At 38.2% G+C, this 15,801-nt stretch overlaps 1 protein-coding gene across 6 annotated transcripts in view; it reads left to right on the top strand.

The window, feature by feature from the left end:
- ATP11B (ATPase phospholipid transporting 11B (putative)) overlaps positions 1-15,801 on the top strand; it is a 72,903-nt gene that overhangs the window by 11,750 nt on the left and 45,352 nt on the right. For all 6 annotated transcript variants that reach the window (XM_056358316.1, XM_056358321.1, XM_056358322.1 and 3 more), the window contains exons 2-8: positions 4,456-4,572; positions 5,386-5,475; positions 8,518-8,598; positions 12,799-12,906; positions 13,078-13,206; positions 13,347-13,450; positions 14,744-14,791. In XM_056358316.1, the coding sequence (XP_056214291.1) occupies positions 4,456-4,572; positions 5,386-5,475; positions 8,518-8,598; positions 12,799-12,906; positions 13,078-13,206; positions 13,347-13,450; positions 14,744-14,791 (677 nt within the window). The remainder of the gene's footprint in view (positions 1-4,455; positions 4,573-5,385; positions 5,476-8,517; positions 8,599-12,798; positions 12,907-13,077; positions 13,207-13,346; positions 13,451-14,743; positions 14,792-15,801) is intronic.

Consider the following 15,801-nt stretch of genomic DNA (forward strand, 5'->3'; position numbering starts at 1 on the left):
AACTGTCTAATAATTGAAATGAGGAAACTGCTTTCTGCACCTCTTTGTCGGCTTGTGTATAGATACTATGCAAAATCCCTTCACTGGGCAGAAATTTGGACTGAAATCAGTTTTGTGTCAGGAGCAGGATTGTTGAGTAGCCAGCCCCATAGTTACATAAAAGTTAAAGGCATTTCAGTTCTTAAACAATTAAGTTCAATGTCTGTGCAGAATTTTCCTTTGAGATGTGTAATTAAAATATCTCTGGAAGACATGCTTGGTTGCGGTTTTACCAGCTAATTATGTGGTGACAGGGTTGTTGGGTAAATTCAAATCATCTTACATAGATACAAACATGAAACTTGGGAAATCTGAGTTCTATTCCCAGGTCTGGCACTTACTTCCTGCTGTGACTACAGTCAAGTCACTGAGGTTGTCAAGATTGTCTCCTTTTCCAGACATAGCTCTGACAACTGAAGGGGTTCTTGTCCCCAGCCTGCCTGGCTTGTGCATTGCAATCTGTGTAGACCTGCTGACTGCACAGCTTTTGCACTTTCTCCATGGTAAATTTCAACAAAACAGAGTTAAAAGTATATAGACTGCAATTTTAAGCTGTTCTAGCTACGAAGCTGCACCTGTAAACTCATATGGCCTGAGGTTCTGTTTTGGAAAACCAGATTCCTTGCTTTTACGCATCGAATGGTTTGGGTTGGAAGGGACCTTAAAGGTCATCTAGTTCCAACCCCCTGCCACGGGCAGGGACACCTTCCAGCAGATCAGAGTGCCCAAAGCCCCAGCCACCCCAGCCCTGAACGCTGCCAGGGATGGGGCACCCACAGCTGCTCTGGGCAACCTCTTCCAGTGTCTCACCACCCCTGCAGTAAAGAATTTCTTCCTGATGTCTAATCGAAATCTGCCTTCTCTCAGCTTAAAGCCATCACCCCTTGTCCTATCGCTACATGCCCTTGTAAAAAGCCCCCCTCCAGCTTTCTCACAGTACCCCTTTAGGACTGGAAGGCTGATGCTCTAAGGTGTCCCCGGGGCCTTCCCTTCTCCAGGCTGAACAACCCCAACTCTCAGCCTGTCTTCCCAGGAGAGGTGCTCCAGCCCCCAATCATCTTTGTGGCCTCCTCTGGGCTCGCTCCAACAGGTCCATGTCCTTGTTATGTTGTGGGCCCCAGAGCTGAATGCAGTGCTCCAGGTGGGGCCTCGTGAGAGCTGGGTGGAGGGGGAGAATCGCCTCCCTTGGTGCTGGCCACGCTTCTTTTGATGCAGCCCAGATTTGGTTGGCTTTCTGGGCTGCGAGTGCACATTGTTTGGCCATATTGAGCTTTTGCCCACCAGCATCCACAAGTCCTTCTCCTCAGGGCTGTGTTGAGTCTGTTTCAGCAGAGGTGTTCTCCTCTGGTGGAAGTGCTTGTGCAGTTAGGCTTGAGTTGTATGGAGGTCTGTACTCTTTGTAATAAAAATGTCATTAAACTCATCAGCTTTCAGGTGCTCAGATAGATGGCCTAAAAAGGGCATTTAAATACTTTGAAAAAAATTCAGTGATACCCTAGTCACTCTGAAATTATTCATTTATCTTTCAATAACTTTCAGCAAGTGGTATGGAGATTAGCATTTATCACCATCAGAACCCAGTCACTTTCTTTGCTTTTTCTGTTTTCTCCCTGCTTTACATCTGTTTGATTTAGAGTGGGATTTTTTCAGGCTGTAGAATGTGACTTTCCAAAGTGAGGATGTCTGGCATTTTGTGAGTGCCAGACATTTTCTGAGGTAGAAACGAGCTCTGTACCTAGTCTTACTAACTAAGCACGCTTTTTCTTGCTTGCAAAACACTTCTATTGTGGCATCTTCTGGATTGATTTAGAAATAATGTGTCACTAACATCAGATATCTAAAATGGTTCTGCCACAAACATTGTTCTCTTTTTGAATTGTGTCAGCATTAAACAGGTACATTTTTTTTCATCTTAACTTTCATGGTTGTATTTCATAAAATTGTGAACAGTTCCTTTCTTTTTGCTTTTGGCATCCTATATATTTTTTCCCGTCCTTTCCTGTCTACTTTCTGTCTCCCGGCTCCACTCTAAACAAGCTTTCACACTAGAGCATGTGACAAGAGCAGCCTTCCACTGCTTGTCATCTAAAGTTTATTCTCCTTCAAACCTGTTCAAAAAATCCCCCCTCCTTTCTTTTCTTTATCCCTTCTTTCTTCTGGACCTCTTTATTTCTGAAGCAGAATGTTTCTGGAGTAATGATACCAAATACAAAAATTTCTATTTTTGAGAGTTTTTAAAAATTATTCCTTTACTTTAAAATTACACTGTCCTGAATGTGAAAGTACCTAATGCCCTGTGTTAGAGATATGAATGGGTTAAAGAAAATTCTTGATTGGTTATCCAACCACTTTTTATGTAGCTCATTGTGCTCGCTGTTCATCATCCTCTGTATACATTTAATTAATATGGAAGTATCTTCTGTTGGAGTGCTGTGGAGTGTCGGTTTTTGACATGAATCAAGGTCTGAGCCTGGTATAACAAGTGGAGCAACACAACTGCAAAGGTAGTTTCCTCACCTCTGGTAGTGGAATTTGTGTAATGTCCTTTCTAGCTATTTTATTGGTTGTCCTTTTGCTGGCATCGAAGAACAGGGAGACTGTGTATACAGTACAAAATCAGTTCCAAGATTAGGAATGTGTGATGCTGATGCTGAAATCACCGCTTCCCAGGCAATCATTGATTCCCTATTGAACAACTTAACAGTGCCAAATTTAATTTCACTAGTTTGTTCCATGTCTTAAAACTTTCTGGGTTTTATTTTTGTAATGTTCTTGGCCTGTTATCTGAATGTTTACTGGTTTACTGTCTTGCTTGTTGTCTTTTGCCATCACCTGCTTCTCCAGGTCAGAACATTACAGCTAGGAAGGGTTCTGGTGAGTCATGTAGCCCCAGGGAAGGCTCAATTAAAGATAGACTTGAATGACCTAGATATAAGCCCTTGTGTTACAGAGACATTGCAGCCTTCCCATGCAGCTTATTTTGGTTTTTAATTACTCCTTTCCATAAGAAAATAATACATTTGTTTTTCCAGTATCCAAACTTAAGATTTCCTAGTGGCAACTTCAGCCTACTTCTGTTCTTCTTTGTCCTTCAGATTACCCCTTTTCTCAGCAGAACAGTCTTTTATATTGGAAGATGTGCTAATATATCCTCACTTTCCTCTCCTCTAGGCTAAATGACTCTAATTTGTTTGCTCTTTGCTTTTTAGATTGTTCAGCCTTGCATTCTATGTCATGTTCTCAGGTTCTCTTGTGGCTCATGTTCCACTCCTCTGGATGCTGTCCAGTTGATTCACAGTGCTTCTGCTGTGGCTCCCACTCCTCCTCCAGCCTGCTTAGTACTGAAGGCCTTTTTCTCAATGGAATGACACTACTGACACACATTCAGCCTGTGATGAGCTATAACCTTTTGATCTTTTTCTACAGAGCTCCTAGATGGCTTTTATTCTCTTTTTGTAGATGCAGTTGGTTGTGTCTAACTGCTGTATCTTTCAGTCTTCTGTGTGTCTGTTTCGTCCAGGTGATTTTATTTTTTTTTCTTGTCATTTGGTGTTCTTGCAGTCCTGAGGTGGTGTGTCACCTGCAATTTCAATACCTGTATTCCCCTTCTCACAGAGGCGGTTGATGAAAAATCTGACCATTAGACCTGAAACAGGACTTTTAATTCAAGGGACCTTACTCAGATCTTCTGTTTTGGCAGGAAGCTATTGATAAGTATTTCTGAGTATCTTTTTTTGTTTTGTTTTTTTTTTTAATGAATTTGCTTTCAGTGTTGCTACCGCTTATGTATGAATTGGTAGTAATGGCAGGAAATCACATTTGAGGTTAGACAAAATGTTCGTTCTTGGAGATAGAACTTGTTTGGAAAAATACCATTGTCTAGTCAGATGCATATAGTTTTGTTTTTAAGCTGGTGAGAATCTTTTCAAAATCGAGTTACCACAGCATACTAGTATGACTTGTCTTGATCTTTTTATTTTTTTCATAATAGTTTTATTAGGGTTATCATGAGCCTGACTGTGAGGTTTTGTAATTTAGATGTGTTTTCATTGCCATTTCTGTTTCTTTTTTAAGTTTCAAAGGGCTTCAGGTTTGTATGATGACAAGTATTCTGTATCTTTTTTGAGACTTAAAATTTTTTCTTTCATTTTTCAGAATGAGTACACAACCTCGAAATTGAGATTTATTTTTTCCTCAGTTTTTGAAAATTCTCTGGACACAGCAGACTTCAATTTACACGTTAAATTTGTTTGCCTAAATAGCAAATTTAAATTTAAATTCCTAAATAGCAAAAACTGCTATTCTAGAATTGCTGGTTGGTATCTGGGTATCATCTTTCAGCACAAAGATAACTATTTTGCAAAACTGCAGTTAATAAAAATATTATCTCTTTATCATCTTTATTTTGTGTTTTAGGGTTTTGACCCACCTCACCAAAGCGATACAAGAACTATTTATATAGCAAATCGTTTTCCCCAGCATGGCCACTATGTTCCTCAGAAGTTTGCAGACAACAGAATCATATCATCCAAGGTAAGGAATCGTAACCCCTCAGTATGTTACGTATGAAGTTGTGTAGCAAATGTGGATGTATTATGTCTAATGGTGCAGATACAATATTCAAAATTAAACAATCTCTATAAACTTTTTTGAGGAAGAAGCTAAGCTGCTGCTTATGTAGTCTTTCTCTTGCTCTCATTCCTCTTTTGAAGAACCTGACTAACTACAGAACAGTTAAGCATGTTGGTCAGAATTTCTGAAGAAAAGCAGGTTTTAAACTGGTGTTGCCCATGTCTGGATGTGGTGCACAGAACCACTGAAAAGAGGGGATGAAGCTGGTTGTGAGGATTTGTAAAACAGCCAGATTGTAAGCTAGTACTCTGCATAAAATAAATCAGCAATGGACTGCAATTGCAGGTTCCCTCCTAGTGTGACCTTGGATTGGAACCAATAGAACTGATGGTGGGGATGTGTCTTGTCGCTGTAGTGTAGGACAGAAAGTTACAGCTGCAAGAATTGATTTCTACTCTGCTACTCAGGGTACAAGCAATTGGGTATGACTCCTATCTGCTCCTCCTATCCCAGTTGGTATGAGAACTTTTAAAGCACTGACTGTAAAGGCAATACAGTTGCTACCCCTGCTTCCTTGCGACGTGTACTTAAAAATTGGATACAGCAGTTTTTTTTGTGGGAGTAGGGCAAGACCAGAGGAAGGTTTGGGGAGAGGAGAAATGGAAAATGAGAAGATTTAGGTTAAGAGAGTTCAGTGGGAGTGGAACTGAATTTTATTGAAAAATGGTTCAGTATGTTATAATTGTTCTTGCTCTCTCCCTTTTTTCCCTTCAGTATACAGTATGGAATTTTGTTCCAAAAAACTTATTCGAGCAGTTCAGAAGAGTAGCCAACTTTTATTTTCTGATTATATTTTTGGTTCAGGTAAGTTGAATACTACTCATGAAATTGCAATTTATTTGTAAATTCTGCCACCTATTTTTGTCTTACGAATTTAACTTTTCTACTTACGTATTCTGTCTATAAAAAGAACACATTTCCAGTTTGTCTGGGAAAATAACTTAAAAAATAATTATGTCCAAATTAAAGTACTGTCCTTAGGTTTTTATCTTTATGAATGCTAATATATTAAAGTGTACAGCTTCAAAGTCCATTGCACTGCCAGCACAGGGATTCAATTGTCTGCCTCAAAATACTATTTTAAATCTATTAAGTTAGTAATAAAATTCCAGATATGCTTTTTGATTTTTATGGACATTGGTGGTGTTTGAATAAACCAGGAGTTCTACTCTATGCATTTTTAAGCGCTTCTTGGACATTAGTGTGCAGAAATGCAGACATTCACATTCACTTGCATCAAATTGTGTGGTATGCTTGCTCTTGAGCTAAGCATAGATTAGTGTGTACTCTCATTGCAGCTGGAATCTTGCTTTTGTAAATCAATGCATTATTGTCACGCAGTTCTAACATCCTAAAATTCAATTTATTAGATAAAATGAACACATAAACAATTACAGCTAGGATTGACAGATTGTCAGTTTTGAAGGCATCATTTAGTGCCGTTGTTGATAAAGTATAGGTCAGAAATATTACTGTGGATTTTATAGCAGAGTATATTTCTTCTAATTAAGAACATCCACAAGTATATTATGACAGTCTGTAAACTTTCTGTGATTTTTGCACCTCTGACTCTCTAGTTGTACTTGAATTCTGTTGAGCTATTGCAGACTTAGTAGATGAAGGATAAGTGGGAGAAAGGTTGTAAGGAGAGATAGTAACTTTTGAAAAAAACAGTACCTGAGACAGAGACAAGATTTTGGGGTACACAGACTTTTTTTTCTTTATGATATAGAATGCTTTGAACATGTGGAGCCCTCCACAGTGATTAACCGACATTTACAGTATGCATCTGAAAAAGATGGTACCGCATTTGACAGAAACACTAAGAATTCCTAAGATTTGTCTGTGATTGTGCAAGGTATCATTAGCAAGGTCGGTTCTGCAATTTTTAATCCGTGCCTGCTGTGTCCCTTGCTCTTGTTCTTTCCCATTTAGAAAGAATGAACTTTCTAATAGGCTGGAAATTCCTGTGTTAGGAGTTATTAAAGTCACATATTTCTAACTTCGTCTAACAGAATGTGTTGCCCATCCCATCTTCCTAGTTAAGCATATTGACTTTGTTGTTCCTGTTATGATATTTCATGCAGTTTAATATACTGTATCATGAGGAAGATGGGAGCATGCTGGAGAAGGAACGTTTATGTTCCTTAAAGTAACCACAGATGGTGTTGCATTTGTAAAGCTTTTCTTTCTTTTTAATGCAAATTTACCTCTGTAGTTCAAGTCTGAGTCACATTCCTTTCAAACTCTTAGACTTCAGTAATACCTGAACACGATATCCATGAACAAATACAGATCTAAAGGCAGAACTTCTATTCGGAATGTAAACCCGTTCTTCTCTTAGATCGTGACTCAAGTGGGTGCCCTGATTTGCATGGGAAATGTCTCTATGCTTATGTTCTTGGAACAGAAGAAAAGCTGCAGTCATTTCTGTTCATTTGTTAGAATGGAATTCTGGTTTTATTCAAATCCCATTTGGAAGTTAATACCTCTACAGTGTTTTTGTTTTGTAAGACAAAGGTGCCTTTTAAAGTTGATCACCATGGTGTCTTCAGTCATGCAAACTCATGTGACCAAGGTGCAGTCTCTGTCATTACCAGCTTATTCCACTGGGAATGGCAGAGCTGGGACAAGTTCTCATGGTGTGATTTAAACATGCAGCACAATCCAGTCCACGTTGTTCACTGCGCGTATGCATGCCAGAAACATGGTGACAGACTGCATTTTGGTTGCATGAGGCTCCACACCAGTTGTGTGATGGATGTGTCCAGCTGTGTAACAGGCAAAGGGCCATGGGGTTCTGGTGAAAAAGGCGAAAGGAGCAGGCTGCCATGACAATTCCACCAATATAAAACTTGCTTCATTTGCACATATGAGCGTCTCTTGAGAAAGGAGGAGAGTGTGTAGATGGCAGAAGTGTCATGGTTAACCTTATCCAGCCAAAAATCAGAGGCTTTTGGCATGGGTTTTCTTAGACAATGTGCTGCCAAGGTGAAATTGCAGTGCTACAGTTGAAGAACAGACAATATTGCAGGCTAGATGTGATTTTTTGTTGTTTTATAAATTGTGTTTCAGTGAGGGGGAAAAAAAACAGCTCGTGCATGTATTGTAAGGTGGCATAATCTCTTTTCTTTATGAGGTTCTTGGCTCTTAACAGAGTAAACTTCATGTATGATTATTTTTTTTTCTTCTTTAATGGTTCCCAAAGCAATGCCATAAGTCTCAGGTAAAGTGGATCAAATCAGTGTCTGTGGTTTTGAATAGTTCTTGTGTATATTTCCTTTACAGCACTTGATCGTGTTCTTTTTTTCTGGTGGCAGAGGAGAACCACTAACATCCCCCCCACATACAGAATATTTTAGTGTATACACTGCACTTTTGGCATGCCAGCAATAATAGCACAAATTGTAAAAACTGCATGTTAACTTGGGGGAGACAGAAAGGAGCAGTCTAAGAAAGAGTGTTCTCTTATGTCCAGACTGTTGGAAATTACTGTTTTTAACTTTATTTTCACTTCTGAAGTGGATATTGTTATACTCTACATTGCTGTTAAGCAGTAGATTATATAGAGTATTAAAACAGCTTTAAGAAGTGTAATTTCCTTCCTTTGTAATATACTTTTGCACTCATCTTTTCAGGATGAAAACATATCTTGCTTTTATTAGGACTCTTAAAATTGGCACATGCATTAGAAATGTGGTTAAGTCTGTTCTATGCCTTGGAACCTTTGTTTGCATCATTATTGACATATATTATTTAGGTGTCAAGAACTGAGTTTTGCTCCAGAAATACTTTTTTTGTAAAAATAAAATTTGCGCTAATTTTCACATTTTCTTCTCTTTTTAGCTCATGATAGATACCCCTACCAGTCCTATTACCAGTGGATTGCCATTATTCTTTGTCATAACTGTGACAGCCATAAAACAGGTAAAGGGGAAAAATCCTGTAGCATGAAGTCTTTCTAAGGCAAAGTTACTCAAGTGTCTGACCATGATAATGGTTAGATACTAAAAATAAATTTAAAACGTGTCATTTTTAGAAAGGGTTTTGTATTTAATGTTTCTTATTAGATACTTGGACCTGAGCATTTTGTTTAGTTGTCAAGTGGTCAGTGACTCACTGCAGTACCCTTAAATGGACAGTGAATGTCAGACAGCATTTTTGTCTAAACATTATGTGTCACTTGTTATAAGACTTTTTCTGAAAGCTCCTTGCTTATTCCTTTGACACACCTCGCTGCGTATTAAACCAGTCCTCCCACATGACACACAAAGAAAGGAGCTTGGGTAGATGAAACAATGGTGCAATCCATGTTTGACAGTAGTTAAAAGACAAATTTTGCCCCAAGGAGTATGTTTCATGGCAAGAAATAATATTAACTGTACTCCTGCACCAGGTAAAAGGGCCAGTTTATAAAGCTTCTGGTTTTGTTTTCTTTTTCCTTGGTTGCATAAAACATTTTGGAGTGCTTTATAGCACTTGAAATAAGAAAACTTTTCTGGGTTTGATAGAAATCTTGTTCAAGCACCATACTACATCCTACTGAGATCTAGAGCCCCTGGAAGGAGAATATTTGGGGAAAAAAATAAAATCTTCTGTTTTCTTTAAACCCTTAAAGCAAGAGGAGAAAGAAACAAGCACATAAAGAAGTGATGTGGATAGAAACTGTAATCTCTTCTGCAGAGAGGTAATTTTGAGGATCTGTCCCCTTCAAAGAGTTTGACAGTGCTGTCTGGGGAAGAGATGCAGGACACAGCAACTGAAAAATAAGCAGGAGACTGTTAGGGAGCTAAAACTGGAATTTCAATTTGCCTTCTGTGCCAGTAAGACCCAAAGCCACCCTGAAATAAGGGAAAAGTAGAAGTAGCTCTAGCTTTCAAATGAATAGAATGGTGTTTGGGGTAGAGGGGATCTTAGTGCTGGAGTAATATTTGAACTAACATTTCATCTTGTTGCTATGCAGTTTGTATACGTAGAGTGCCCTAATCCTATTGAATTGCAGTTGTTTTTATCATCCCAAAAAATGACATGTTCAAGAGCTACAGTCAGAAGTAGGCAATGGAAAATATCCCTTAAAGCTGAGTGAACTGAAAGAGATTGTGCAACTTAATTATATTTTTTTCTAGAAAGAAATTGGACTTATGTATAAGTCTAAAATAGTATGAAATAATCTACTACCACCTTGTTCCCAGATGTCCAATCTTATATTGGGAAATTTAAGTAACTTGCCATCAATTGCTAGGAATAGAGATTCTGGCATTCCTTCTAGAGGTTTCAAATCATTCATGAGTTGTCAGGCATCAAGAGTGTCTCAATATCTCTGCAAGAACTATTGGAACCACCTAAACTTAACTAATGGAGTCTCGTGTTTATCCTACCTGCTGCAAAGTAGGCAAACAGTATTCACAAGCTGTTATCTTGGAAAGATAATTCAGTGTGCTAATCCGACAGGCTGCCCTCAGACAAGGAAGAAAGATAAATCTTCTGGTAGAATGCAGAGGGGAAAAGAGCCAGGGTGGTCTCACAACTAGCTCCCATTTTCTCTCAAACCAGAAGTGGAATAGGAAGCAGATTTTAGGGAAGGAAACCCCTTTTGAAAGCTGCAGAGCACTGGTTCTATACAAAGTTATATGAGGATAAATGTCAAACTATAACTTAGTAGTCTCGCAAAAGTTGATGGGGAAAAATAGAAGCGTTAACTGTATGCAGGTTTGAGAAGCGTAGCAGTGGGTAGAAAAACTCTCCCCTGCTTCTGGAATGCCAGTTGACATGGCGCCTTTAGCGAACCTCAGAACTCAGCCTAATTTTAATCTCGGCCAAGGTGATAGAACTTTTTCTTCTGAGAAGTGTAATTGCACCTAGGTCAGAAGAAGGACATACAAGACTGCAAAGTGGTGCAACTCATGCTGTGTCATTTTGTCTGTCCTGTTAGCCAGAGCACTTTCCTCCTTATGCCTGTGAAGATGCGTATGCGGTCCTCAGATGAGTCCAATATCATAAAATAAATAAAAATAAAAATTACAAGATAAAAAACCCTAAAAGAAAATACAACAAAATTAAGGTGTTTCCTAAGGATCTTTAGGGAACTTAGTCCACTTCAATAAGTTCGTAGATATTTAACAAATAAGCTTATTGGACACAAATCTTTACCCAACTGTCAGGTAAATTAGAAACAACTATTTTACAGGTTTCAATTAAATACAGACCTGAACTGAGGATGAAAAACCTGCTAATATAATATGCAGGCCTGTTTTAATTTTGTCCTTTTCTCAGGTACATTGATGCATTTATTTAAGCAGGACTTAAAAATATGGTTTAATTGAGGGATTTTAATCTTTAGTTTCTGTTCATGCAGTTAAGCAATATTCCTTGTATTCCTATTGCATATTTCTTTTTCAGAGTATTTTTGCAATATTTGTAAGTGAAGATAGGGAAGTCTCAAAAATGCTGCATTGGGTAAATTTTGGGGGAATCTAAACTGACCACAGTAAGTTGGCTCTTAAGAATTCCCTGGTGTGAGGTGTCACCCTTGTGTTGTAGGCAGTAGGTGTCAGATGGAGAAAGCGCTGAAATCTGTACTTTCTAAAGAAGGTAAATTTCAGTTCTTTGCCAAATCCCCATATTGCTCATCTGTTCAGGTTTATGAGACAAATGCCCCAAGGTTACTGGATGTTACTTAAATCCTTGCTTTCTTCTGTCAGTCACCTTTAACAAGGAACTTTAGGTACTGACTTGCTTTTTCATACTGATTAGGGAGGACTCTTATTAAGGGTTTTAGGATTCTGAATTCCCAAATAGCTGTCTGTGTGCCTGCTGTTAATACACATTTATTTTTAAGCAGGTGGCATATAAAACTTCCCTCCTTTTCTTTTCTTTTCTTTTCCTTTTTTTTTTTTTTTTTTACCCTAGGTAGTGCGGTTTTGCTGTCCGTACTCATTTGTGCTAGTAGTGTTGGAGGTGCACGAAGGGTGAGCTGCAAAACTACTTTTAACATGCTGAATTAATCATGGAACTTTCCTCCAAACTCCAGTCAAATGCAGAATTTTCCAAACTGCATCTGCATTAATACTCTTGGTATTATGACGTACAATGTTTGCAGTGTTCTGGGATGTGCTGGGAGCATGCCTGCCCTTTCAGAGTGCTCCCCTTCTTCTGTCTGTAAACTTCCAAGGACGTGGTTTTAACTTTCACATTTTTTATACCTACAGAAAAGCATTTTAGGAAATGAGCTGTAGGAGTCTTGCTAGCATGTAAAAGGCAGTTGAACTTCCTGCGTAGACTGATCAGTTTCTTGTGCTTGCTTGTGGCACTTTCCAAACGGTACTTGGTCTTGGATATCAGAGATCATGCGACTGACAATGATGCTGTTAGATTAAATAACAATGTATTAATAGTTTAGGAACATAGGAGGAGAATAATATACTTGGATTCACTCTTTTGAACGTTTGCACATGTGTGTGCAAGGGATAAAGGGTGCTTGAAGAGGTGCCAAGTTCTGGGTAAAGGAAGATTCCTTAATTTATCTATTAAAAACTCAGTTACTGCAAACGTGCATTAGAACACTCGAATTAAAACCTTCTCTGTCATCTTCTCTTGCTATACAGAGCTGATGTGTGAAAAGCACGTCATACAAAATAAAGAAATCTTAAGATTTCATGCATAGGCTGTGGCAGTAGCCGTAAGAATTGCTATATAGTATGATATGAGGAAGTAATTTCAGTCTGTTACTTCTCTTTAAAAAAAAAATAAATATGTATATATTTGAATCCATAAGAGAGACTGGGAGTTACTGTTCCCAGTTTTGTGATATATTAATCCATATAGATAAAAGATTGAGTGAGTACTTGTTTATCTCATTGTAGAAAATGTCACTGCCTGTTTTAACGGGCTGTGGGGCTGTTACATTTCTTCACTGCTTTTGCTACTTAATTTGCCTTTACTTGTGTAAAGTGAGTGAGAATTAAGAGGCTTCCCGGGTTCTTGAGTAACAGCTGTACTAGAAGCTCATTGGTAGGTGTGTTCAGGCTATGCAGCAAGTAATTTGAAGCACTAGAAAAGCTTGGAAGATATTTATTACATTCTATAGGTTTCTTGCTTAAAAAGTAAATTTGTATGTGTTTTCCACAGGGTTATGAAGACTGGCTACGACATAAAGCAGACAATGAAGTAAATGGTGCTCCAGTTTATGTTGTTCGAAGCGGTGGCCTTGTAAAAACTAGATCTAAAAACATTCGGGTATGTTCCTAAGGACAAATTGAAAATTGTGTTTTTATCGGATCGCTGAAGGTCTAGTTTTGCTACTAATCATTGCAGCCTGTTTCATCGTGATTCAGTAACAATGTTGACATGAATTCTTCTTTTTTAAAACTCTATTTGTACTCTTCTCATTTGTGTTCTCTTCATTAGGTGGGGGACATTGTCAGAGTAGCCAAAGATGAGACTTTTCCTGTTGATCTGGTGCTTCTGTCATCTGATCGAGTTGACGGTTCATGCCATGTTACTACTGCAAGTTTAGATGGAGAGACCAATCTTAAGGTCTGGGTTACTGCTATGGAAAATGGTGCAGCTAATTTGCAATGTCATTTTTATTTCAGCCCGTTGAAATACATCCCCTGCCCCCCTCCCCCCCTTCCCAGTAGTCCTGTATCATTAACTTAATGGATGCTGTTTTACAGACACATGTTGCAGTCCCGGAAACAGCAGTGTTACAGTCCGTTGCCAACTTGGACAAACTTGTAGCTGTTATAGAATGTCAGCAGCCAGAAGCAGATCTATACAGGTATCACTTCATCAGTAAATATTTTGAACTTAAACTGAAATGAAGTGTTTATTTAGGAACGTTCTGGTTCTTGCTGGGATTAAAATAGCTTCAGACATCTGCTTAAATTTTAGGTTTCAGTAATTAGCATAAGTGTTTATACATATGTACTTCCTGAAAGGTGCAAGTGACAACTTACATTTGAGTATTTCAGTAGTAAATCAGAAATGGCAGGATAATATTTACCTTTTGCATTTTAATCATTACCCTTATGTACACTTCTGTTCTAACCAGTACACTTGTTTCCAGATTCTAAAAAATTCAATGGCCTGTGAGTCTGAGCAAGTTGGAGAAAGAGTTGTATAAGGTTCTGCCTGGAGATTTCAGTATTATATAGTATATATTTTTTAACAGAATTCACTCAAACTGTAGCATATTATTGTAAGCTTGTGTTAATTCTGAGGATATGTGTTGGTCATGCTTATTGTGGTTTTGCTCAAGAGAAGATTTGAACTCCATTCAACAGAAGAAATTCAGATTAGAAACAGTGGTATCTGAGTGTGCTTCATTTCAGCCTTTAACACCAGCAAGCAATGTCTTAGAAACTGTAAAACAGCATCTTAGGTAACCAAAGTTACATTCACATCCAAATTTCCCCTGAAAGGTATAATGGAAGGTGGTAGCTATTGAGTAGTAGTTTTCAAAACCCCAGTATATCACAGCAGCTGTTCTTAAGTAAGCTTTGGGATCTTTGAGAAATATTAAAATCTTAAAACTTAAGATGCTTCGTTTGAAGAGGGGTTCAAATATTTGATCCTTAGTTCCATTTGCAGAAAACGTAAAGTTTGGGTAGAATTACTATAGAAGTTTATGTGACCGTTTGTAGCTGGGCATACTAAATATGCCAGTGTCAGATTTTGCACGGAGATTAGGTTGACTTTGTTTAAATGAATATTACTGTTTCTTATGGATGATATGCTAACTTACATTTGTTGAGGAATTACTTCTTACTGAAACATCAAGAAGTCACAGTCTGTTGCAGCTGAGTAAGAAATACAATATTTTACGGTTTTATTAATGATCCTAATAGGCTTTCTCAAATGACTGTTCCTTTGAAGGATAAATGTTTCTGTTCTGAAATATCTTTTGGAAAATTATTGCCAGTGTTGCCGTATTGTTTTAGTTTGATTGCTAAAAAAAGTTGATTGTTTTGTACCTGTGAACCATTAATGACTTTTTTGTAAACATAGAGGAGTTTTTTTACATTTTTGAGTCTTTATGTAGATATTTCTAACACATGGCCATTTTTCATAGATTTGTTGGAAGAATAACTGTAAGTCAACAAACTGAAGAAATTGTACGGTAAGTAAAACTTTGTAAGATTAATGTTTAGAACTGATGGAGGTGATTAAAATCATGACCATCACAAACAAAGAGTTACTGTTGAATATACGAGAGGGAGGGGTATTTTTACTGATAGTATCAATTATAGCTGCAGGCTTCAGATGGAGATGAGAAAAAAATTAGTGAAAGAAAGTTCATTACTACCCAGTTTTTCAGATCTAATAGGGCAGTTATAGAAAGCTTGGCTGTTCTGAAGGGGGTAATTTTAAAGCACTGGTAATTAGGTGGGAACTTTGTTGCTGTTTGTTATTTAAAACGTTTATTGATCTTAAACACTTTCCAGCAGCATATCATGTAGACTACAACAGATCCCATGTCATCTGTTTATCAGAGGCTCTGAGCAGGTGGTTTTGCAGGTGAAATTCCTAGAAATTAGTGGTCTGTTTTAGCAAAGCCTCTGCTACAGATTGTAGCCTTCAGTATACTACTTCAAACTACTGCCTGTACTGTAAGGATAGTGCTTAAATCTGTAATAGTCAACACATAACTGTGCACACATAAAGCTATGTGCACATAATCATGTGCTCAGAGTCTTTCCCTGTGCAGTCGTAGCAACTAGCATACACCTAAACACATGTGAAAATAACAAAACAGTTGTGAAGCCGCTTTACAGGCCTACACGTGGCCTTCCCGAAAAGATTGCTGATTGCAGCGGGTTGGCCCCCAGCCAGCAGCCAACCATCCACACAGCTGCTCATTCACTTCCCACCACCACAACAGGGCAGGAGACAAAATGGGAAGGAGTGAGAAAGGTCATGGTTTGAAATAAAGACAGGGAAATCACTCAGAGGAAATGGCCAGATTTTCAGGAATATTTAACATGCAAGTTATTTGTTTACTTTTGAGACTCGTTGATAATCAGGCTTTCCAAAAACTTGGTCACCTCTTCTTGAAATCTGAAGTGCTGTGTTATGATGCATAAGTGTGTCACAGAAACAGGTAAATGTCTTCCAATGTCCAAAATGTTA

The sequence above is a fragment of the Falco biarmicus genome, chromosome 13 (assembly GCF_023638135.1).
Source record: "Falco biarmicus isolate bFalBia1 chromosome 13, bFalBia1.pri, whole genome shotgun sequence".
In the NCBI taxonomy this organism is placed as follows: Eukaryota; Metazoa; Chordata; class Aves; order Falconiformes; family Falconidae; genus Falco; species Falco biarmicus.